The sequence below is a fragment of the Ornithodoros turicata genome, chromosome 5 (assembly GCF_037126465.1).
Source record: "Ornithodoros turicata isolate Travis chromosome 5, ASM3712646v1, whole genome shotgun sequence".
NCBI classification, from domain to species: domain Eukaryota; kingdom Metazoa; phylum Arthropoda; class Arachnida; order Ixodida; family Argasidae; genus Ornithodoros; species Ornithodoros turicata.
This window is the reverse complement of record NC_088205.1, coordinates 79,607,880-79,632,596: the sequence shown is the minus strand read 5'-3', so window position 1 is coordinate 79,632,596 and position 24,717 is coordinate 79,607,880. Positions and strand designations below refer to the sequence as shown.

Genomic DNA, 24,717 nt, shown 5'->3' with positions numbered 1-24,717 from the left:
CCCCTATCTCATTACCAAAAGTCCATCCGCATCTGCAGAAAGAAGCATCTTCATCGACTCGTCGTTATTTTTAAAAGAAAGGGCAGCCCTCTCCCCTCCATCTCACTGTACAGTAACGAAACATGAATCCACCACAATGAAGAAAAAAAAAAACTTTTTGTAGAGACCGCAAAAATTGTACAGACGTTGGATGTGCAGAAGGCAGTATTTTTTTTCCTCCCCAGTGCTTGTTGGAATGCAATGGGTCACAGTTGGTTCCTTCCAAGAAAAAAAAAACGCTCTTGGTTCCATGTTTTTATTGATAGTTCCAAAAACAAAGAGAGACTTACGTTTTAGCCGTTTCCCGCCCCTCCCGTTTCGAGAAAGAAAGAAAGAAGAAGAAAGAAAAAAAAGAGACAAATGCAAACTGTAATATAGCTGCTCTGCAGAAAGGGAGGCACGTGTATCCATAAGTAACGTTATTTTGCGCATTATTTGCTGTTTTTAACAACCAGAGGTTTACAAAACTTTTGTAAGAGGGCCTCGGGCAAGTGTTTCCCTGCTTTTTTTCTAGGAATTACTATTTATGATTTTCCTTTCTGTATATGAATTAAAAGTGACCATTAAAAAAGCACTATTTGACTCAAGTCTGGAAAACAGTCTCCATATATTATTCTTGTCACGACACACCGCGGCTCGTTCACGCCCGAGACGACGCAATCTTGGCGCGGACCCGTTGCCTGAACCGTTTCTGTCGTCGCTGCTGCTTGAGCCGCTGCTTCTCTGTCCGAGGCAGTCTGAAAGTGATGCACTGGAAAAGAGAACATTGGCACTCTATCCTTGACGGTATAAAGACACCCTACGTAAGAGCACTGCAGAATATAAATAGAGCATGAAGTTTTCGGGAATTTTTTTTCTAAATTCTGGGAGTAAAAATAGGGTTAATAAACGTGTGCTCTAAATTCACGCAAATTCGGGTGGAAAAACTACCAGTACGCTAAATTCGGGGAGAAACCTGGCTCAGTTACTCAAACTAACTGGTTTGCTGCAAATGGTGATGTAACTGGGCTTGCAGCTGAGCAAGTTAGTGTGCATTCCTACAGACGTCTCAGCAAGGGCAATTTGTCAGGTAAAAATCGGGTTTCACCCTAAAGAGGCAACCTTCAATTCGGGGAAGAATCGGGTTAAACCCTGAAACTTCAGGCTCGAAATATAAATCACATTGTAGTTTATCTGGAGGTAACCTGTAATGGTGAGCACAATGTTTAACTATGCAGTCAGTCTACATTAAATCACAGTGGTTAATTGCAACACCTTTGGATGGCTCCGCATTTAAACCTTACTGCTGAAACACCGATATAATTTAGTCAAGTGTGGGAACGGAGCAGTTATATCAAGGCATTTACTGTCCTAGTGGACATTTCTGGAAAGCACTTTACCTGTTGGTCTAAAAAATCCATCAGAACTTTTAGCGAAACCTTAATTTTGGCAGCTTTCATATCGGCATGAAGTGTTCGAAGTTCAATGGGCTGCAAAAACAAACTCTCTTTCAGCTTCCAAGACTACGTTTCTCAAAGTCACCTACCTCGTAGGACAAAATCCGTTGATAAAGTTGGTGGTTTGTCCTAACAAACTCTTTCATTTTGCTATGCGCGTCTACTTCAGAATGACCATCGCTCTCTTCACAGTCTGCTTGTGTTTCCAATTCGCCAAAATCTGTACCACTTGAGCTGAGGAGTTGGAAAGCATTCGTGCTGCATATTCTTTTTTTTTTTTTTTTTTTATGAGCGCCAACGTTTGTGGCACTGATAAGCTTATTGGTATCTGATGATCCTGTAAGTTACAGTAAGGAATTGGGCGAGTTTGTAAGAATCTGGCATCACAGCATGGTAGAATGACCATCTGCATTTTGGTTTTTTAGTGCTGACGTCAGGGCACTTTGGTATCTATTTTGTTTTAGTGATTTCGATTTGATTTATTGTGACACTTTACAGTGACTACGTCACAATTTTGTTTGTAATTTGCACAATTAACGAAGGCATTCATAAGTCCACTCATAATTTCTAATTCCATATCAAATCATTTCAGAACATGCAACAAGTATAGTGCAGAAGATGATGCTCTACTAAGTAGTTAGTGATGCACAGCACAGTGTCTGGAAAGCTGGAAAGCTGGAGCATGGACTAGTATGCACAAACAGCCATTCATGCTGTTAGTATGCCAAAAATATGTATATTGTACATGTTTTCTTCCAGCGCAGCATACCCAACTTGAAAGCACACTAGAGTCGTCAATCACTAATTCAAATGATTTATCTGTGGCAATTGACCTAAACCTCTCGTATAATCTTGTCCAGAAGAACGCTCCGTAACCGGCAAGCAGGAAACAAGACCCTCGGGGCTAAGAAATATCTCCATGCAGACAAAACAACTACTTTATTAACAAACATGCTTAAAATCTTCGGCCACAACTTGAGCAAGGCAACAGATAACAATTTGCTTGTAGGCACGAGGTTACCTGGACGAACGGCTCTCTGGGTAATTGTCACCTGCACCTGAGCTTTGTGAAGGTTCCCCTGAGTCTGCGCGTGATGAAACGTTCGGCTGAGACGCCGAGCTCGAATGGCTTGCAGGTCTCCTGGGCGTCTGGTCCACGTCTGCCAATGAGAGATTTAAAGTCGCCCTTTCCCTCAGCAGCGCTTGGAATGCGGCCCAAGAGACTCACAGGGATGGGTTTCCTCGTATATGTGCCGGAGGATGTTCACTGCCTTCTTACGTGGGAACGCACGCACTCCAAACTTCTGCAGCTGGCCCTTCAACTCTGGGGTCTGCATGGCATCGTAGTCTGGCAACGGTGTTACCGCCGACGCCGGCGCCCTCCCACGGGACGCCAGTGGGCTCTGGTACGGCTGGTTGCACGCTTCTGTAAGTCGGATATTGTCAGGAGGAAACCGTGGTTAACGGAGACGGTATAATGGTTTCAGTGAGTGCGTCAATGAGGTTTGCACACCTTCAGGAATGAAGATGAGTTCATTTGATGGTGGCTGGTTTACCAGACATAACTGCGTGTCCCATGTGGCAATGACAACAAGCGAATATTGAGTAGTCAGTCTTCAATGGAGCTCTTAAATGGATTAAAGGGAGGGAAGTGACCCAAGTTACGTCGGATAAAGGTAAAAAAAACTGGTTATTTGCATCAATGTGAACTCGCATTGCATGTTTCATGGCAAAAGGGGGGGGGGGGGGGTAATACACGCACGAGAAATCAGCACCGCAAGTTCAAAATCTCATTTGACTGCGCCGTTATCGAAGGCGTCTCTGCAGTAACGTGGCTATGGGAGAGGTCACATGTTTATAAGAACCAATAGGAATTGCGTACTCCCATTGGGTCTTGCTGCATCACAAAGTGACATGGACCTCACCCATTCTCCAATGGGGTACAATCATTATTTCTGAGCAAGAAGTTTGTCCTTCAACCTGTGGCAGCCAAAAACTAAAAGTTTATGGAGGGGACTTGCAACGCAAGAGCACATACACAGTACAGGGGAAGACCTGTTTATACAATGAGATTATTGTACGTGCTATCACTATATGCTTTCAGTGTGGCAAGCGGGCATGTCATGTCATGCAATGAGCAGAAGTTGGCCACCCGAACTGCTTTCCTGCAGAAGAGCTCCAGAAGATGATATTATCACCAAATTTTAACTCACCTTCGTCGAAGAAATGTGAGTCTAGCATAGCACTATGCACACTTCTACCAGCAGCTTCTCCTGCACCAAACTGCTCCTGCGGCACCTCTTTCGTGTCACTCATCACCTCACTGTCCTTTGACTCTCCGATGGGCGATAGCACAAGTTCCGGTATGTCACAGTGACCTTGATCTCCGAAGCCTTCCCACACGCTGTTCCAAATGTCATCTTCGTCGCCCCGGTCCGACACCCGCTTGTCTTCCGCAGACCGCACGCTACGAGGCGAACTACTGTTGTCGCCCGACACTTCCATCGGTTGTTCTTCCACGTCGCTGTCTCCCGTTGTCTGTGGCTCTGGATTCGACTCCACTTCGTCGCAGCTTCCGAACAAGTCTGCCGACTCGGCATCCGATGCGTTGTGCTCGTTGGACGAGCCAACCGTAGAAGGCGCGTTTTGAGTGCTGCCCGGAGAGTACCACAATTGCCCGTTTTCCATGGGTGGGAGGGGAAGGGACAAGATCTTCGAAGGTACCACCCTTATGTGTTCATCTTCGGAGTGGATTGGACTGATCACGATCGGGACAGAGGTTTTCGAGTAGGGAAGTTGGAGGCGCCTTGTGGGCAGGCTGTGGCTTACACCACCACTAGAGTTCACAGAAGTTTGGAGTTCCTCCGCCTCATTCGATGTAAGATGCTCAGGTTGAGGTTGTTGAGATTGTGGAAACCCTTCAAAGTCTGTCTGACTTGTTGATAAGTGTCGAGACTCGGGTTGATGAGGGAGTCTCTTGTAGTCTGCTTGATTCTCTGTGGGAAGTTGATGATCAGGTTGAGATGGCTCGGATGTTGGGGATCTCCTGTAGCCCACCTGACTTGCTGTGGGAATCTGAAGTTGAGGCTGAGACCGTTGAGATGGTTGAGGCTCTGGGGATCTTCTGTAGGCTGCCTGACTTGCTGCGGGAATCTGAAGTTGAGACAGCTGATATGGTTGAGGCTCTGGGGATCTCTTGTAGCCCACGTGACTTTCTGTGGGAATCTGAAGTTGGGGTTGAGACCGTTGAGATGGTTTAGGCTCTGGGGATCTTCTGTAGGCTGCCTGACTTGCTGTGGGAATCTGAGGTTGAGACAGTTGATATGGTTGATGCTCTGGGGATCTCTTGTAGCCCGCCTGACTTGCTGTAGGAATCTGAAGTTGAGGCTGAGACCGTTGAGATGGTTGAGGCTCTGGGGATCCCCTGTAGGCTGCCTGACTTGCTGCGGGAATCCGAGATTGAGACAGTTGATATGGTTGACGCTCTGGGGATCCCCTGTAGGCTGCCTGACTTGCTGTAGAAATCCGAGGCTGAGACAGTTGATATGGCTGAGGCTCTGGGGATCTCTTGTAGCTTGCCTGACTTGCTGTGGGAATCTGAAGTTGAGGCTGAGACCGTTGAGATGGTTGAGGCTCTGGGGATCCCTTGTAGCCAACCTGTCTTGCTGTGGGAATCTGAGGCTGAGACAGTTGAGATAGTTGAGGCTCTGGCGATCCGCTGGAGGCTGCCTCACTTACTGTGGGAATCTGATGTCGAGGTTGAGGCATCTGTGAAGGTTGAGGCTCCGTGGATTCCCCATAGGCTGCCCGACTTGGAGTGGGAATCTGAGGTTGAGGTAGTTGATGTTGAGAAGGCTTACACTGCAGGAAACCTTCATGGTCCACCTGGCTTGCCGCGATGAGCTGATGTTGACTTTGAGACGGTGGGAGCCCTGGGAATCCCTTGTAGTCCACCTGACTCACTCTGGGTAACTGAGGCTGAGGCTTCTGAAGCTGAGGTTTCTGAAGCTGAGGTTTCTGAAGCTCAGAAGGCTGATGCTGTGCAAATCCCCTGAGCTCTGCCTGATTAGCCGCGCGAGGGCCAGGTTGCGTCTGTTGAGAGTGTTGATGCTCTGAGAATCCCTTATAGTCTGCTGGACTCGCCGTGGGGATCCAAGGCTGAGATCGTTCAGGTTGAGAAGAGTGGGGCAGTGAGGATTCTTCGTGGTCCATACGACTTGTTGCAAGGACCTGTGGCCGAGCTGAGAATGCTTCGCAGTTTGTGTGACTCATTGAGGTCAGCTGAGGTTGGGACGATTGAGGCTGCGAAGATCCCTCACTGTTTGCCTGGCTCTGGTTGACAGCACCACCTTCTGGAATGTTCGAGGAGCCTGAGAAAAATATGAAGACGGAAGGAGGTGAGTGTCCTTGTTAGCATGGTGAAAAATGATGTTAGCCTTTATAACAGAGACTGTATATAATAATAATAATGATGATGATGATGACGATGACGACGACGACGACGACGATGATGATTGGGTGTTTACGTGGCGAGACACTGAGGACTGTATATCTGGATAATATGTGTGTTCGGTTACAGAACTATTTGCTTTGTGTTCACTTCGGGTTTGTAACTATTCCCTGCAGTTTTACTACACTATTACCACAGTCCTAATGAAATGGGTAAGAGGGAAATGCAAACAGACCACTCGGTTTCTGAGGTCTCTGACTGGCCACAAACTCGTAGACGTCGTCGAACGGTTCACCGACGTCGTCGTCCTCATCTGTTGGCGCTTCCTCAACCTTCTCGCTGCTGCTGTTTCGCGGGACTGCCTCTTCATCCCAGAGGCTCGTTATGATCTCTGCCAGGCTGCTGTCCAGTGGGGCCTGTTTGTCGAGAGAATCGCCCAAACTCTCTTCCAGAAATTTACAAACGGAGGTCAGGTTGTACCTGTAAACGGAATGAGATTTTTGTTGTTTTTACGATTCCCTTTTCAAGCAGGCAGAGTCTTCCTACCTGAATGCTAAGCTCCTCAGCTGCAGAGTCAACTCCTTATCCTGAACCTTGACATCTACGGTCCCTCCGTAGAGGTAACTTAGAAATGTTCTCACGCAGGTCTCCGACCACTCGGACCAGTTCAGGCAGTTCACACCGTTACTTTTGACGACGTCCTACAAAGTGACACATTAATAATATTGACGTATAAAAAAGTCAACTTTTCTACTTGCAAACTTTAATCAAAGTCATAGTCCTTCCTGCTTCCTATCCTGTAGCCTATTCATATTATACACACTGCAGGTTCTCCTAATCATTTTCATTGAAATGACATGCATAGGCCCGGTTTCACCAACGCCGATTAACATTTGAACCGAGATCGACAGTCCCTTATCTTGAATTTAACGTATAGCTCTGCTTCACGAAAGGGAGTTATCGTCACCGAAAGATTCATCACGTCACCGACTAACGTTTGCAAAAAACAAAAAAAAGAACACAAAAAATTGAGTGTTAACTTCGAGTTTGAGTGACCCTTAATCTCGGTTCAAAGTTAACTAGTGTTGATGAAATCGAGACTTAATAAATGCCATTTTGAATTACTCTAGGTGTCTACTACATAACTCACACGCTACACACTGCACCACCACCAACAACAACACTTTATTTTGGTGGCAATGGGTGAGGAGTTTCACTGCAACTCTACCACATGGTCAGAAGTAATTGGATGAAAGATATGGTTAACCTCACAGTGAGAAACCAAGTCCCACAGAAAAGTAATGGCACTTTTCTCAACGTTGCGATTTGAAATTCGCCTCCCTTAATGTGTGTGCCAATTCATTTAGCCCACAAAAATGCCATGAAAGTCTTATTAAACTAACACACAGCTCAAACTTAGAGCCTGAAGTTTTAGGGTTTAACCCGATTCTTCCCCGAATTTGCGCCCCGAATTGAAGGTTGCCTCTTTAGGGTGAAACCCGATGTTTACCAGGCAAATTGCCCTCACTGGGATGTCTGTAGGAGTGCACCAACTTACTTGTTTGGCAGAAAAATGCAGTTACATCACCGCTTGTACCAAACCGCTACAGTTGGCTTGAATAACGGAGCCCGATTTCTCCCCGATTTTAGCGTAATGGAAGTTTTTTCACCTGAATTCGCACGAATTTAGTGCACACGTTTATTTACCAGATTTTTTACCCCCCCTCCCCCCGAATTTAGAAAAAAATATTTCCCAAAAACTTCAGGCTCTACTCAAACTGAGTGCCGTAAAACTCAAACCAAATGCGGGATTGCTGCTTCCGAAGAACTTACCTTCTGCAAGGAAGGACAACGTGCATATACGATCACTCTGTGTGCATGTATGGTTTTCCCTCCCGCAACGGAGATGCGCATGTCCGCATAACGACCGGCTCCGACCGTGTTGTTCAAATCGCACGACAGCTGCCGCAAAGAATTCGACTCCCACGATCCTTCCGTCGGGGTAGCAGAAGGTTCCTGCGGGATTCATAAACGGAATCAAAACAGCGTGGCGCTTCCAACAGGAAGGTTAAGAAGTAACACCTGGGTTAAGAATCCGTAGCCGACGTCGCTTAATGCGGTGCCCGGTTGCAAGGTTCCTCCTATGAGAGACAGCACTGCGTCCTGGTGGTCTTGTGTTGCAGTTTCTTGCTCTGCAGGTTTCTGAGTTTCCTGAGAAAGAGAGCGGATCTTAACGGTTGTGAGCAGCCAAAGCTGAGACCATGTCTACTGCTGTGCTGACATTGCCTCTTTGACAGAGCCTCTCACGAGACGCGTTAGCATCACAGCGATGCAGACGACACTCGTACCCGCAAGGCACCCTCCAAAGTGTGGAAAGGAATATTAGGGGCGCATGCTGGCAAAAAAGCCCCGTGAGTGAGAACAATTTTTTTGTTACTTTCAAACACAGGGCATAAATTCAACTGCCAATGAGAATAGCAATGGTGATATCAAATCACAATTGTAATTTCAATTGCAATGGCATAAATTGTCATAAATTCTGCCATAACAAAAATCCAGAAAATTTATCAGAGGTGGTAGCACTGATCACTTAAACAGCAAAATACTGAAGGGGAAAGATTGGGATGATCAATGGCACCCTCCCTTTTATATTTAGTTTGATGATATTACCAGGAAGTTGGCATATTGCTCGTCCAGGTGCTGAAACTGAGCAGCAGCGTCCGATATCCTGTGGCCCGCCACTTGAGATAGGGAGCGCAGTTTGCTCCCTGCCTCCACTTTGCAGTGTGTCACCGCGTCGCTCAGCGTTGGCACGTAGTACTGCTCTTTCTCCGCTGCGGATTGCGTTGCTTTCGTCCACAGGACTGACGGGCCCTGGAAGGTACTATTGCTTTTAGACGCGAGCGCCACCTATGGTGCCCGCGCTCTCACCTCTTCTGCAAGATCGCGGAGGCGTTGGGATGGCTTTATCAGCGATGCCCAGCTGCGGCGGAGTGAACAGTTTTCTGAGGAGTCTGCCTGAAATGAATTTTTCGACCGCGGCCGTGGAGCTCCATGATGGCATTGCAATCACGTAGACCGCGCGCGGAACTGCACTCACCACAGTTGATGCCAGCAGGCGCGAAATCTTGCTCTCCACGACCCTGGTTCTTTCTTCGGCCGTTGTTGTCAGCAAAGCAGGCGTTGGCTTCCTAAAGCAGAACGATGTTTGCAGTAAATATCTAGGGCCTGACTTTTTCGGGTTTTATTTTTGGTCAAATTCAGGGGGTAAATATCGGGTGATATTTTTCGTTCGAAAATTCGGGTGTATTCGGGTTAAATCCCCTTACGGCATATTCTGTCGTCAGGAATTCGGGTGTATTCGGGTGATTTTTTTTTGCTTAATAAAAATTTGTCTTAACATGGAACTAATGGTTAGCGATGTTATCAAACTTTATTTTAATGCACGCGTATGAGTGTGCCACGCGACCCGGATGTGTTCGGGTAGATTCGGGTTAAACCCAAATTTTACAGATTTCGTTCAGGGTGGTAAATATCGGGTGGATACGGGTTTAACCCTAAAAAGTCGGGCCCTATAAATATCAGTGTCAAAAATTACTTTACAGTTTGGCAATGGCTGGAATCTATCCCGGGACTGAGAACTGCAAACATATTCGTATAATACACTTCCGGAAACAAAATTCGGAAAATATTTTTGGCATTTTTTGGGGGGCCTAACTACTTTGAAAAGCTTTTCAATAGTCATTGTGTGAACTTACATTTGAGATATACGGGGTGGCGCGCGAAATATGCAAAAAAATGGTTTCACAACTTCTATTGCAAAACAACTGCGGAACGACTTCTGGGGTCTCTGGCACATTTTGCAAATGCTTTATATTAAAAAAATAAAAAAAAAAACGAATGGAAAAAGAAAAAGGTGGGTAACATACGCTTCTCGTTTGGCTTTTTTCCCTCTGTTGTTCGTGTGACCTAAAAGACGTTGATTTCTGTGCTCCCTCGGGCCATTTTCATCTTTGACAGATATAGAGGCTGACAATGCCTTGGCCATCTGAATCTCCTCTTGAAACTTGCTGAAACGGAAGATTAGCCGTAGGATAAGACTATAGAGCCAAGTATTGGTTCTTAGATTACAGCCATTAAAGACGCACACAATTGTGGGTTGTGTGTCGATACGGAATTTAAAATTTCGTACGATAAAACCTCGTAGTTTCTTTTTTAGGTTAACAGACGACAGACACAAAACAGACGACACCTGCACAGCTGGCTTCAGTTAGAGTTGCGTAAGCAGGAGCAAACCTATCTTCGCATTTATTACAGGTGTGTGTGTGACTGCTTTGAAGCACAGTAAAACATTTTTTAAACAACAACAAATTTGCCTAAAATTGCTAGATTTGTTCGGTAGAACTGAGACCTGGGGTTACTGACAGTGACGTTACGGCAGTGAGAGCACTCGCAATAAAAGTCAATTATGAATAAATCACCGTGAAATTCAATAAAATATTTTGCAGAGTAACTTCAACCGTCAAAAGAAAGCATGTGACAGCGTTTGCTTTAGCCTTGCTTTGGATCCGCAAGATCACTTAAAAGGAGCGTTTTTTTTCTTGTTTCTTCTTTTTTTTTGCTGAAAAGTTTACCTTTTTGGAATTGTAGCAGCAGGCCGAGGCCGCTTTGTCGGCCGATGAACCAGTTCATCTGACGCGGGCTTTCTCCTACAATGCAGAAAGGACGTTCAAAAATACGAAAAAGACCATTGGGTTCAGTCTAACATATGCTTCCTTCTTTATCTGAAACTTCTCAACACCTGCTGAATTGCCACAACTCTGATCAACACCTGCCAAATAATTTATAGCTCACAGACACACAAAATTTCAAAACATGCTGGGCGTACAGATACAACTGCGCAACATATTTGCATCTAGCACGCCACAAAAACATTACCGGTGAACAAGCGGCAGTCCAGCTGCCAGCCTCTCCTGCAGGTAGCGCTGCTGCAGACGGATCGCGTCCATCACTTGTTTCGGCGACATGTTCAGCTGCAGGCTGCACTGCTTGATGTGAGCTTTACAGGCCTGGAGAGGTTACGAGGTTTCCTTTCAGAAGCCGCTTTTTATGGCATTTTGCTGCCGTCAGTCATTCCACTAACACCTGCTGCACACACAATATGACAAAAAGCCACTCCTCACTTTGGAAGACTTAAAGCCCCTTTCACACAACGGGCAGTCGAGGAGCTCGAAGGAGGCTCCGGTTGAGCGCGAAGGAGTTGAAACCACGGGCTCTTGTACGGGCTCGTTGCACTCTTTGTCGAGGCACCTGGACATGGTGGATGTGTACTTCAGTGATGGCAACAATGGGCATTGCAAGGTTGTAGAATGGGTTTTTCGCATGTCAGATATCGAGTGAACGATGCAACTTTTGAAGAGGCAGTCCACAACACCATAATTTTTTTTCCGTGTACAGCTCCTGCCAACCTTAATAATAACGCTGAAAAAAAAAAAAAAAAAGTGGTCTTGTTCCCGAGCGCGATTACAGCAATCCTTGGGGCCACGAGGAAATCTTAATCGAACAAAATCGTTCGGCTAGTTTAACGCAAGTATTTCGTTCACTTAACATTCCCCCCCAGTGCCCCAAGGGTGGCTGCTATTGCGACGGGAAATTAGACCAAATTTTTTTCCAGCGTTATTATTAAGGTTGATCGGAGCTGTACCACAGAATAGAGTTTGTTATAAATAATAAAGTATTGTAATGTAAAGTAAAGTAATGTAATTGTAATTAAGTAAGTTGTAAGTTGTGTTAATTAAGTTGTTGTAAGCAATTGTAACTGTAAAATGTATTTGTAAAGTAAAGTATAATAATAAAGTATATATGTAATGAAGTTTTCACTCACTACCAATGTTTGGTAGTGAGCGAAAACTAAACATGTACTTTTTTGCCTGCGAAACAAATGTTCAAAAAAACTCAAGAAGAACAGTGCTGGTGCAACTTGTTCCAGCGTAGGGAAGGTTGAAAGCTCACCGGTTGACGTGTGCAGTCCGGTGTGAAGCATCCAGATTCGTGATGTCTGTCCTGCACACAACACAGATGCACGCTTCCTGGTGAGGCACACGGGGCTCCGCTCTCTTGAACTTTTCCAGGCACTTCTCGACGTGACTCTGTACAGCTGTCGTGACGACTTTCTCACAAATTGGACACGTGACACAGCCAAGTCCATCTCTTGTCTGTTCCATATTACAAAAGCACTTACACGAGCAATCTAAAATGGGTACATCTTCGAGAAAGGGGCGTACAATAGAGGGCGCTACATTCCCGTAAAATAAAAAGGTACAAATAGTGCGTCGCAAAATGGAGACGGCAGAAGACACATGCAGGGCATAAATTAGAACTCCAACAAGGAAATGTCCAAGCTATGCATGTTTACTTCGTATTTACAAGGAAAAGTACTCATTCATTCATTCTAAAAAAGCTATCAAGGCCGCTGCTAAACGTTGTTGCTGGAAGCCTGGGAAACGAGCTTGGGTTGGAGTTCTTTCATCATCTTCTCCACGGACATTGTTGAGGATTCATCTTTCTGGAAGCGGCTGAAGTCCTTATCTCTTCCAACAAAAAAGCTGTAACAGATTGAAATCAAGGATCCTTTTAAGCGGTACACGATCGATCCACAGCACAAAGATAATGTATTTTTTACGAGAGCCATACATTATGTAATTTTAGTTTCGTTAGCCAACAATTTAGCTATTCCTTGTCTTATGTGCAGAGTTCGAGCATGCAGTTTGTTGTCTTGTCAACTTATTAGGAAAAAACTTCCCTTTTTTTGCACTCTTCCATTCAACTGGAGGAAGTGTGCCTAGCCTGCGTTGCACTGCCCAGGCCTCGTTTATCAGTGTTTACCGGTATGACTTCGTCTATTTGTATCAATGGCGATTTTTTGTACAACGAGAAGTGTTCACAATAACGGTTCCGAAAACAAAAGCAAATCGTCCTGTTTCTTTAGAAGGGAGCGACACCACATTAATAAGGTTTGATTTGACAACTTCCTTTATCGAATCGTTTTCGTAAAGGTCCCCCGATGTACTAAAAAGTTCGACAATATGTCTCGATCAACGAGGGCCGCTCTTGAAGTGCTACAGATAAAACCGAACGTGCCCTTCACAGAGTGTGCGGCTTTGTGAGGCATCGGGGCATGTCAAGGTGTGACCCATATTGAAGTATTTCCCCTTCAGAAAACTGATGCCACGCAAGGGGCACACTTACAGAAAGAAACCACCGACGACCACAGTATATGCGACTGTAAAAAGTGATGCTCGGGTCCTGTACACCCCTGCCTGAGTGCCTCGCAGCCGTTGCAGCTGTCCCGGCTTCACATAGACCTTGCGCATGGTGAACAAATTTACGTGAACACGATCACAAGGCACTCTCTCAACAGGACCATGCACTTTTTGGACACACGTTTTTTTTAGCTCCCGGATATTGCGAGTTAAAACGGAAGCAGACGGCGCGCGCATCGGTTTAAAGATGGCGGCCTCCACGGGCAGCACGACCGTTCAACGCTGTACAACATTTCGTGATCTAAACCTCAACGACTGGATTATTACGCAATTAAATACTTTAGGTGAGTCGCGCGTGGATGTCGTGATTGTCGCATAAATGGGTAAGAGACAGGACAGGGGCGTAATCCATATTAGCTGTGACATATCGTGTACATAATGCACCATGTTCACGCATGAATGACATGTTCCCTTTCTATCTCAGGTATTACAAAGCCGTCCTTGATACAAGAGAACTGCATTCCACCGATCCTGAATGGCAGGGATTGTATCGGCTGTGCCAAGACAGGCAGCGGCAAGACACTAGCATTTGCGCTTCCAATTTTGCAGAAACTTTTCGATGATCCTTACGGAATATTTGCCCTGATATTGACACCAACGCGGGAGTTAGCAATGCAGATCGCTGAGCAGTTTAGGATAGTTGGCAAGACTGCCGGACTAAAGGTACTACCGGTCGGTTCACACTTGCACGAGGTACACCAACATTATTTTTAATTTCTTCTCAGGATTGCGTCGTCATCGGCGGAATCGACATGGTGTCGCAAGGCAAGGAACTCGCAGATCATCCTCACGTCGTCATTTCGACGCCAGGTCGACTCGCTGATCATTTGGAAAGCTGCAACACGTTCAGCTTGAAGCGCATAAAGTTTCTGGTTCTTGATGAAGCAGACCGACTTTTAGAAGGACACTTTAATGAACAGGTAAAGGTGCATGGACATTGAAAACGTACCCCGCCCTCCTTTCGAGCTAGAACACTTTAAAGAGACGGTTGCATCCGGAGACCAGTCTGTGAAACAGGTGCCGCCAGTGCCATCACTAGGGTATGCGTCACTCGGTGCGGGACCACTTTGTGTCACCTCCCACCATTAATGGATCTCTTTTTGTACCACGCGATACACGATAAATAACATAACAACAACACGGAGAAAAAAAATTTAAAAAAATTACATGCTCACAGAGGGCTCTCACGTTGTTTTGTGGCATCATCCAGTCACATGGAAAGAGGGGAAGCGTCAGTACTGGAACAGCACGTCACCCCCTTCTGTCGCGCCACCTGGTGTGGACTGCACTCCTCTAGTGACACAATTGGATACCACAATGTTTGGCATCGACTGACAATGTACTCTGCCAATCATTTCGTCCACCAAGAGCTTGCTTAGATATCGAATAAACAAACTTTAAGGATCAGCACTGCTTCCGCAGCTGGAGAGACTCCAGCGGCGTGACATCACGCGCTGACTGGAGGAGTGCAAGGGTAGCACTCGGAGGAGAAAGGCGCCATCCGGATACCCCATAACTCCGCGAGACGTCCGCAACATTCCTCTTCTCAAGGTAGTGCCCTCATTGGTTCTTAGGGAGTGACGTTTTTGCCTTCTTCCGGAGAGGGAATTCCTGCATACTCTCAACATCCGGAGTCTGTTCCTGTCATGTATTCCATCGAATAACAGTCAAACTACGCCTCTATTTCGCGTGGGATTTTCGATCCCGTGATCATGAGGAATAAAATGACACTATAGTTCCAAAATCGCCTGGAACGGATGCGACTGTCCCTTTAAGCGCGCATACCACTGAAGCGACATTCTAAAGCATGCCTGTGTTACAGCTCGCGACCATTTTCGATGCTCTGCCAAAACTCCGTCAGACCTTGCTATTCAGCGCCACTATCACGCCAACCCTGGAGGAACTACGCAGTATTGCCATGAGCGATCCCTTCTATTATTCGGCACCCGCGGATGTGGCGACGGTAGAACAGCTCGAGCAGAGATACGTTCTGGTCCCGAGCCACGTACGAGACGCCTATCTGGTTCACGTGGTTCAAAGATTTGTGGAGGGCACGCCTAAAGGTTCCCTCATCATCTTCACCAGCACGTGCAAGTAAGGCTGCATTAGGAATTCCAGTGCACAAAGTGCAGCTGCTAGTCCTGTGGATTTCTAATTTGAAAAGAAATATCGCATGATGCACGATCGAGCTCTAGTCTGGCAACATTGTCACTTAACGACTCCCATTGCCTGCAAGGTCACTTTCTCAGCACTGTCCACCCTGCAGGGTGGACCAGAAAGATGTGTTGCTATTGCTGGAAGACAAATTCTCAGTGTGCATGGCAACATAACCTACTCTTTAGAAAACTCGAAACAAGAGACGGCTCTCCTTTGCTTTTAAAAATTTGTAGAAGCACATCACAGTCATTGATAGCACTTATGCAACTATGCATTCATAGCAACTATGTTATATGTTGTTATGTTATGTTATTATTAGGCTTGTAATGTGGCCCTTTCAGCAAAGCTCAATGTGGGCAGACAAAAGCTTGTCGCCCTGGTTGCAGTAGAGATACAAACAACTGAGGCACATTACCGGGCAATCACTCTCAGGGCAGTATTAAAGCAACGCAAATTAATCCTTTCAGAAAGTGCCAAGTGTTATCCATGGCTTTACGATCACTGGGATTCCAAAACGCGGCACTGCACTCGCAAATGCGCCAAAAGGAACGTCTAGCCGCACTGGCCACTTTCAAGTCTACAACCATGAGAATATTAGTCGCCACTGATGTCGCCAGCAGAGGTAAGCTGCGCAATTAGTCTCCGCGTACTTCTGTAACGAAGTCCTTTCGTGGCATAGGGGTCACCTAGGGTTGCCACCAGGCCGGTATTACACCGGCAGGGCCGGTTATTTGCTTGCTCTGCCGGTAGCAAGGTGATACCGGCAGCCTTTTGCCGGTACTTGTGGCTGAAGACCTTTAAAAGGGGTTTTTACGGGGTTTTCCTTTCAACATTCCACTACAGCTCGAATAAATCTGGAGCACAGACCCAACTCCGTAGTCACCAGTCGTTTTGTTTAGTCATTCATTATTACTATCATTGTTGTCTCGAGAGAGTACGCTCGTTCTTTCTTTCTCTCTCTCTTTCTGTACTCTCCACCCCTCACCCCCTTTCCCGTGAACATTTCCTCCTTTCCCCCTATTCCACCTCCTCTCCCTCAGCCGGTATTTTGCACTCCGAAAGGTGGCAACCCTAGGACGCTTGCCAACTAAACTAACTTGCTAAACTAACTAACCCTAACTAACCCTAAACTTGCTTTTGCTTTAGGTTTGGACATTCCCTGCGTGGAACTGGTCCTGAACCACAACGTGCCCTCGGCTCCGAAGGACTACGTCCACCGTGTCGGACGTACCGCCCGCGCGGGTCGTGGGGGCCTCGCGGTCACTCTGGTCACCCAGTACGATGTCAGATTGCTTCAAGCCATCGAAGAACTTATCAACACGAAGCTCAACCTTCACCCGACCAAAGGTACGCTGGGGGAACTGTTTTTGCGTAAAATTCGAGGTAGCACAAACGTTTTCGCCCGACTCATCCGTGGCAAAGTCCGGTTTACTCTAATGTACTTGAAGAGTGATGTTAAACTGTTGGGGCAACTTCTCTGTTTACACATGGTAAACGAGACTTTCGTGCAGAGACTGCACTTCCTCAGGTTACAAAAATATTAACACGGTACAGGCACATATATACCGTTGGTGAGGAAGTTTTGGCACGACAGGGTAACAGGGTGATGGAGAGGACGCAAATAGAGGTAAAAATGAAAAGAACATAAATACAAACGCGCAGGGGTATCAGAAGCGCAACCCAACTCCTCTAAGTCCTTTCCTAATCCTTTCTTTGTTTTTGTGAAACGTCCCAGTCCTTGAATGCGTTCAGCAGAAATATGGCACATATCACAACCAGGAAGCCGCACACTTTTCCTGCAAGGACAAGCACCGCTTAGATATATTCCGGAGTCAGTTCAGCTTCAAAGTTCGCGGGCAAACTATACAAACATACAAACTATACAAAACATAAATACAAACGCGCAGGGGTATCAGAAGCTCGACATAACGCGGGCCCAAGTGATTACACTTTTGGCTCTCGTTATGTTGCGCTTCTGATACACCTGCGTTTGTATTTATGTTGTTATTTATGTTGTTTGTGTTATGTTGTTGTATGTATGTAGGCGATGGTTTGGTTTGGTTTGGCTTTAACAAAAAATAAAATGGAGACTTTGGCTTCTCTAGTGTGAGGCCCGCAACCCCACATCACTTGCACCAGTTACTTTAGTGGAAAACTCCTGTAATGATGATGCCAATGAAGAGGAGGAGGAGGAGGGCGAAATAACCTTGTCTTTGTGCTTTTTCCGGTATGGGTAATGTCAATCTCCTCTCCAGCACTGCTGGGCTAGCTAGTACAGTTACCGGTCCTAATTCCTTTATTGGTGGAATTAGAAGAATGGAATACGGTTGCCAAGCCATTCCAGGAGTGGGAATTGACCGTACCTTTTCATCCCCAGGAATTGAAAGGAATGGAATTATCAAAAAATCTTCATTCTTCGGAATGGAATTGAAATGGGTGATCCCATTCTGCAACCCTGGTTGTAACTAGACCCTGATGTTTTAGGGTTAAACCCGATTTTTCCCCGAATTTGCACCCGGAATTGAGGTTCACCTATCTAGGGTTAATCCCGATTTCTACCTGCAAAACTGCACCTAGGCTAGGCACCTCAAGGCATTGACGTACTAGTTTCTCACAAAATATGTGATTGCCCCTTACTTCTGGCACTCTGGATAAACGGTACAGTGAACGTTTATTCTACAATAATGCCCGATTTCTCCTCGAACTCAGTTTGATGGTAATTTTTCTGCCCGAATTTGCATGAATTTTCGACGCCAATTTATCGACCCGATTTCTACCCCCCGAATTTGGAAAAATATAAAACCCGAAAACTTCAGGGTCTAGTTGTAACCTAGCCCCGAGGCCAGTCCCAATGTGTCTTGTCCTCCAATTTCAGAGTCCGAGGTGCTTAAGATCCTGACCCAGGTATCGGTGGCTGTGCGCGAGGCAGAAATTCGTCTCGACGAGCAGGACTTTGAGGAACGGCGTGAAGTGAACAAGCGAAAGGCGCTTCTGCTTAAGGGTCTCGACCCGGACAAAGTGGAAGCAGAAAAGCGTCAACGGAAAGAAGAGAGGAGACGTCAGATGAGACGACAGTTGAAGGCAAAGAGAAAAAAGGCCTCAAACTAAGATAGATAAGATAAGATATGCATTATGTAAGTGGTGGGGCAGTCTCCATACACGGAGGCTAAATGAAATGATGCCCATTGCATAGTAAAAATGTGTAAAATATTTTTAATAAATTGAATTTCCAACAAGAAATAAAACATTAAGAAAAGACATGTTCTGTGAAACTGGTTTTAAATAAACCCTGCATCAAAAAATAATGGCTTTTGATACAACGTGAGAAAGCACATTTTTACTCATTGCCACATTTAGAAAGCGGACCACTTTTGTTCAGTTTGCTAAAGTACAGGCTGTTCATAGTGAACCCCATGAAAGTAGAGAGAGAGAGAGAGTTCATGTTATGCAATAGTTCACCTTAAGTGATAACCCCACATAATGATGACAGATTTGCAAAATAAAAGCAAAATACACCACCATAAAATAAAGGATAAAAGACTGTGGAATTGCCTTGGAGGCAAAATATGTAAGCGGAAAATGTGTAATAGTCACACAGATCATTGGTAATTTGTGGCTTTATATTGCTAAAAAAAACAAAACATAAAACAGTAATGAATGCAAAATACTATTGTGATATTGGGGCCTTGGTGGAGGCCCCGCCTAAGGTATGAGCATTGCTGCATCAACAATGCTGAATTAGTTCCATTACAATTTGGTAAAACGTAACGGAAGAAAGTGAAAGACTAAAAGCAGCTGCCCTGCATTTTCAGGAAGAAGTCTCAAAACATTGTGCTCACTATTTAAGTCTGTCACCTGCAGAAATGTACCGAGTTCGATAGCACGGCTGTCATTGCTGTAAGTGGTATTTTACTATGTGGGATCACTATACATGGAATCACTATAAACTGTCTCCACTGTGTCGTGTAAACATTGTACTTTTTTTTTTGCACTAGGCTTCCAGTAGCCATCTCATAATCCATTCCGTAAATACCAAGGGCCACGAGTAGCATCCCGTTCGTGCCCCTTATAAACATACACCAGTCTGAACTTATGTATCACATAAAAAAAACGTCCACAATGAGGATGACTGCTATAATAAGTTATTTTGGAAGAGGTGCGGAGGAAGTTACACCGTCAAGGACCGCGAGAACGGTCGATTCCATACTCCGATAAATTGTTACTCGCTGGACTAAGTCCCGCCGAAAGTGTCGCTCAAGTAAGCAGCTGACCAGACTTCATTCTCACTTGCCACAAAAACGTGTGGTCTACATCCCCTTCAAATTGCTTTGGTACGTCGCACGTTCAACGGTGTGCGCAAGTGTTGCTCGAGCGTTTCAGCCATGTCGAACGCACGGAGCGGATGCAATGGTGACGCCTTCATCGGTAGAGGGCATCTGCTGGTAGCCAACGTGATGGTCGCCAGAGTTGAGGGAGGCAGAATTATCCGTGGGCCACATGGTGGGTCGCTCCGGCGAATTGAGCAGGGACGTCGTGGACGCGCTTTCGACATCCCGAGTGCTCTGCAGAAGGCCTTTTAAGTTGGAGAGTGAAACGTCCCAGTCCTTGAATGCGTTCAGCAGAAATATGGCACATATCACAACCAGGAAGCCGCACACATTTCCTGCAAGGACAAGCACCGCTTAGATGTATTCCGCAGTCAGCTCAGCTTCAAGGTTCGCGGGCAAACTATTTCAGTGCCCCTGATGGATACAGGATCTCTGAAACTATACACTATACTTAGGGAGTGACTTTTTCGGGTTAAATCCGACTCCAGTTCCAGTTATGCCCCGCCGAACTGACCTCCGACCAATTCGGGCTAAACCCGATTTCTCCCCGAATTCCAGTCACTATGAAATCCTCAAGTGATGTTTCCACTGAAGACGAACAAAGGTCGCCACGTGTAACACATGTAAGAATGGGTCACTTACGTTCCCAGCAATACACACGTGTGTCAACACTGTGTATGCCTTTGGGGATTACCGCTGGAAGGTCACGATCCCGCAAAAAAAAGAAAAAAAAAAGAAGGAGATTAGGAAAGGACTTAATAGACAAGACGAGAAACAAAAACACCCGATAACACCGGAAGGCACAATTATCGCCCGATTTCTCCCCGAATTACAGATTTAAAAATAGCGCCCGATTTACCCCACGAGTCTGCCTGAAAAAGTCACTTCTTAACTATATTTCATCACACAAGATTTCACATTCAGTACAATTCAGGTCTACTCATGTTTGACGTTGATTAGCCGGGCCTGCAAATTAATTAATGACAAGTAACTCCACTATTCATTAATCAGCAATCAGTCACTCACAGGATTACTTTCAGTACCATGCCATTCTAACTAGTTACTTATGCAAGAAATTTGTAATGCACTTTAAGTTACTTTTGGTATTAGTTGGCATGCTTCTTCATTTGCCACGCTTTGCACATGAAAATGCTCTTTTCCACTGTGACATTTTAAAGGCGTTCACCAAATTCCACAGACTCGTTTTCAGCCTCAGTTTAAGCATATTTTTATGTTCCTGCTAACTGTCACCACTGAAAAGGTCAGCTAGGTGTAGGACTTGAACCCACATCATCTCTATTACAGGTCCAGGGCTCTACCAATTGAGCTAAACTTTCTAGTCATTGTATTCCACTAGTAATCTCATCAGTCTCTTCAATAAATATTTACATATTTGCACCGCGTTCACCAGTGAAAGATGTATTTTCGAACCTCAACAAAGCCAGGAAGGAATGTGGCTGCTCTTCTAGTGGGGGCATTTGCAGAAACACACTTGGTTGACGCAAAGGATGACAATTTCTCAGTAACGGCTGTAGCTCAGAAATTGTCCTAACCATATCCCGAGGCAAGGATAGCACCCCAGAAATTTTGCCCATAAAACCGAGGCTGAAAACGCATCGGCTCGTTTAAATGACCGACGCGTACCTATCACATCCTGCGCTCCTATGCTCCCCCATTCCCTGAAGAGAATGGACGACGCGATGAGCACAAACGTCGTGAAGAACACGTAGTAGATTGGGGTGACCACCGACGTGTTGAAGACGTCCAGGGCCTGTCAGGAAACGGGAAACGTAAGGGTTGAGAGACGCGAACGAGGAGCGAAGCGAGAGCCCAGTACCTTGTTGAGGTAATTCATCTGTACAGAGATGCAGAAGACGACGGACACCAGGCAGACCCAGGTGACCCAGTTTTTGAACTCGTTGTGGCCTCCAAAAGTCTCTCGCAAAGCCAGCCCTAGGCCCTTACAGCCCATTACCGACAGGGATCCTATGACGGAACATATGGCAACGTACACCAGTACGTTGGACGTCCCGTATTTTGGCACGGAGAAGACCACCAAGAAGCTCGCCAGGATTGCCACGAAGACCACGTAAACGATGAACGCTGTCGGTAGAAACATTTTCAGTCAATAGGGCCAATGAACGCTGTCGGTAGAAACATTTTCAGTCAATAGAGCCAATGAATGCTGTCGGTACAAACATTTTCAGTCAATAGAGCCAATGAACGCTGTCGGTACAAACATTTTCAGTCAATAGAGCCGAGGCAAGTGCATGCAGCAGGCCAAGCGCAGTGGCGGTTAAATGCTGCTGCCATCGATCAAACTACCGATTGCATTTCAAGGGGCGCTGAAGCGTAAAATCCTCACAGAATGCAAGGTGCTGGTACATTAACAACACGACCTACTACAGGTTTTCCCGCTCATTTTAATCCATTGGTCACTCAATTTGATCCAAGCACTACCCAATTTAATCCAGTGCTGAACCAAATTAATCCAAGCGCTACCGAACTTAATCCAAGCAACACATGCAAATGCATTCCGTACGTATTCAGTCATGTCATGACTGGATACACAGTAAACAATTGGATTAAATTGGGTAGTTCTTGGATTAAATTGGTTGGTTGGGATGTGTGTAGGAATGCATTAATTTACTTGTTTGGCAGAAAAATTCAGTTACATCACCATTTGTACCAAACCGCTACAGTTAGTTTGATTAACTGAGCCCGATTTCACCCCGAATTTAGCATACTGGAAGTTTTTTTCACCCAAATGCGCACGAATTTAGTGCACACGTTTATTTACCCGATTTTTTACCCCCTGAATTTAGAAAAAAATATTTCCCGAAAACTTCAGGCTCTAATCATGTTCCTTGCGTGATCTCTGTAACGTGCTTACGTGAAAGAACCCACGAATTTCTCACCTGGCTCAATGAGCATTTTCCCGAGGGCTTCCATGCTCTCCACGTTACCCTCCTTAGGGCTGTGCAGTACTATGATGGTCGATCCCAGGACGCAGAGAAGGCAGCCGACCTTGCCGAGAAGGTTGAGGTGTTCACCCAGGAACCTCGACGACATCAGGGCACTGTGTACGAGAAAATATATACAGTATTGTTTCCCCCCAAAAAGTTGCATTAATTAAGACTTTGGCCTCACCTTACCAGCACGCTTAGCGCGCCAAGTGGAGTGACTAGTGAAGCTGGTGCGAAAGCGTAGGCAGCAAAGTTTGCAGCTTCCCCGACCGCCACTAGTGAGGAAGAGAAGAACGAATGTTTCTGCTGCTTCTGGAAGTTGAAGCGCTGTTGCAGCTGTCAAGAATGTATCGTTGAAAAACGAAAATGTGTGGCATGCTGGAAGGGAAGGGTTTCAACTTCTGCTAAAACTTCTGAACAATTTTATCATCGACTGTAAGGCTGACTTCGAAATTTAATTCATCCTAAAAGCGAAAGTGTTTCACAAAGCGTGGCTTGCTTATCCCCAATGCAAAAAATAATAATAATAAAAAAAGTTATAAATTTCGCATGTCGGCTTAAAACATGGACATGCGATGACAAAACATGGTGTACAGACTTTTCTCCAGAAAAAAAGAGAGAGAAAGAAACAGATGAAAAAAAAATTGAGCTGGTTATTTTTTGTAGGACTCTGTAGTTCAGCACAGAGCACTGCACGGGCTCAGACTTACTCAAAAGCCCGAGCCTGACCTGCGGGCCGGGTAATGCGTTCTTTTTGCGGGCCTGGGCTCGGGTTTCACCAGCACGAGCCCTAGCCTGAACATTGCCGGGCTCAATCCCGTGTTTCCCCACTGTAGATAGCCACGGTCAGGTCTTACCAGGCCAGGTAGCCTGTAAATTTTTCAGGCTTGGGCCATGCCCGAGCCAGGTATGAAGCTGTCGAGCCGTGCCCGAGCCGGGCGTAAGAATGCGGCCCACGCAGTGCTCTAGTACAGCGTAGTGACTGTGCCTCCGCTTTTGGCAGTTCTGTTAGCGTCTGTGTTGTTTTTCCAGTGCTTCTGTTTGTAACATTTCAAGTCGTTTTAAAAAAATTCCTCGGACACTCTGAAAGTTATCCACGGAGACTTCATTAGCCCCCCACAACTCCAAACTTCAACTTTTCAAATAAAAATGTACACTGAACATACTGAGTATGAGCCCTGCCCACCACACCCATTCCTTCAGATATCCATATCCACCAGCTCCTGCAATAGGAAACAGAAACGTGTGTATGAACCACCTGTTTTTCCCACCCTGGAGTTGAATGAACGGAGCCAACCTATCCCGAGCAACAACACTCACCTGCTCTTGTTTGGCCGCGTTTACTGAGGCGTAGGAGTCCTTTCTTCTTCACAATAAAGCTCGATCCTATGAACACACTAGAACTGATGGCCAAACCCAAGCCCGTGTAAAAGTGAGACTTCGCTACAGGGTCATTCAAGTCAATGGCATCTATCTGCGTTGTACTGGACATTAGTGTCCTCGATGTAAACGAAGTCAGCATGTTTGGTGTCGTTGCGTCAGCCTGCGGAAACATGATACTAATAATAATCCGGTGCTCTAAATCGCAAGACGCGGCAACATGAATGACATGGTAACTTGGATCAAACTGATAACCTGTCACCTGGTCACCTGTCATGGATGCATACCATTTTCGTAGACTCGGCTGGCGAGCAAGTTCTGGTTTCCTACCTCTCTGGTACGCTAGAGTGGTGATGGGAGAACGATATAAACCTTTGAAAAGAAGGAACAACTCATGATTCAAATGATAAACAGACTTCCGAGCCGCGTAGCAAACACAAGGTGACTTTGCCTACACACCCTTGTTTGATCATTGTAACAATCTATGAAGTATTTTCTATGTCTCGATGAAATCAGATAATATGGGGAACATGTACACGCGGAGCACGCGTTAGTGATAAGATATAGAAATTTGACGAACGGGGAGACCGCACAACACAACACAGACTGATTGCCTTCCCACACGTGCACAAAAATGGG

The 24,717-nt window shown here is 45.8% G+C and overlaps 3 protein-coding genes across 6 annotated transcripts; 1 reads left to right on the top strand and 2 right to left on the bottom strand.

The window, feature by feature from the left end:
* Positions 1-452: 452 nt before the first annotated feature.
* Positions 453-13,399, bottom strand: LOC135394924 (structure-specific endonuclease subunit SLX4-like). Of its 4 annotated transcripts, XM_064626003.1 has the most exons (20): positions 13,174-13,399; positions 11,938-12,530; positions 11,109-11,235; positions 10,864-10,994; positions 10,560-10,634; positions 9,855-9,995; positions 9,026-9,116; positions 8,857-8,943; positions 8,596-8,799; positions 8,008-8,136; positions 7,759-7,941; positions 6,472-6,626; positions 6,161-6,405; positions 5,214-5,845; positions 3,689-5,156; positions 2,704-2,901; positions 2,497-2,635; positions 1,565-1,733; positions 1,419-1,508; positions 453-790 (listed from the first exon to the last, which is right to left on the bottom strand). In XM_064626003.1, the coding sequence occupies exons 2-20, from the start codon at positions 12,147-12,149 to the stop codon at positions 680-682; spliced, it is 4,587 nt and encodes a 1,528-aa protein (XP_064482073.1). In that variant the 5' UTR covers positions 12,150-12,530; positions 13,174-13,399; the 3' UTR covers positions 453-679. The 4 variants fall into 4 exon arrangements, with proteins under 4 accessions (XP_064482073.1, XP_064482071.1, XP_064482072.1 ...); XM_064626001.1 differs by having other exon boundaries at positions 3,689-5,845; XM_064626002.1 differs by having other exon boundaries at positions 454-790; positions 1,565-1,709; positions 3,689-5,845.
* On the top strand, positions 13,044-18,664 carry LOC135394925 (probable ATP-dependent RNA helicase DDX49). The gene is made up of 7 exons (XM_064626005.1): positions 13,044-13,531; positions 13,672-13,910; positions 13,973-14,167; positions 15,070-15,341; positions 15,872-16,026; positions 16,551-16,751; positions 18,280-18,664. The coding sequence occupies exons 1-7, from the start codon at positions 13,435-13,437 to the stop codon at positions 18,510-18,512; spliced, it is 1,392 nt and encodes a 463-aa protein (XP_064482075.1). The 5' UTR covers positions 13,044-13,434; the 3' UTR covers positions 18,513-18,664.
* LOC135394926 (magnesium transporter NIPA2-like) lies at positions 18,598-24,712 on the bottom strand. Its single transcript, XM_064626006.1, has 9 exons — positions 24,538-24,712; positions 24,366-24,450; positions 24,019-24,241; positions 23,865-23,921; positions 22,883-22,973; positions 22,651-22,811; positions 21,570-21,835; positions 21,377-21,503; positions 18,598-20,067 (listed from the first exon to the last, which is right to left on the bottom strand). Exons 2-9 carry the CDS (start codon positions 24,366-24,368, stop codon positions 19,781-19,783), a joined length of 1,215 nt encoding a protein of 404 aa, XP_064482076.1. The 5' UTR covers positions 24,369-24,450; positions 24,538-24,712; the 3' UTR covers positions 18,598-19,780.
* Positions 24,713-24,717: the final 5 nt, after the last annotated feature.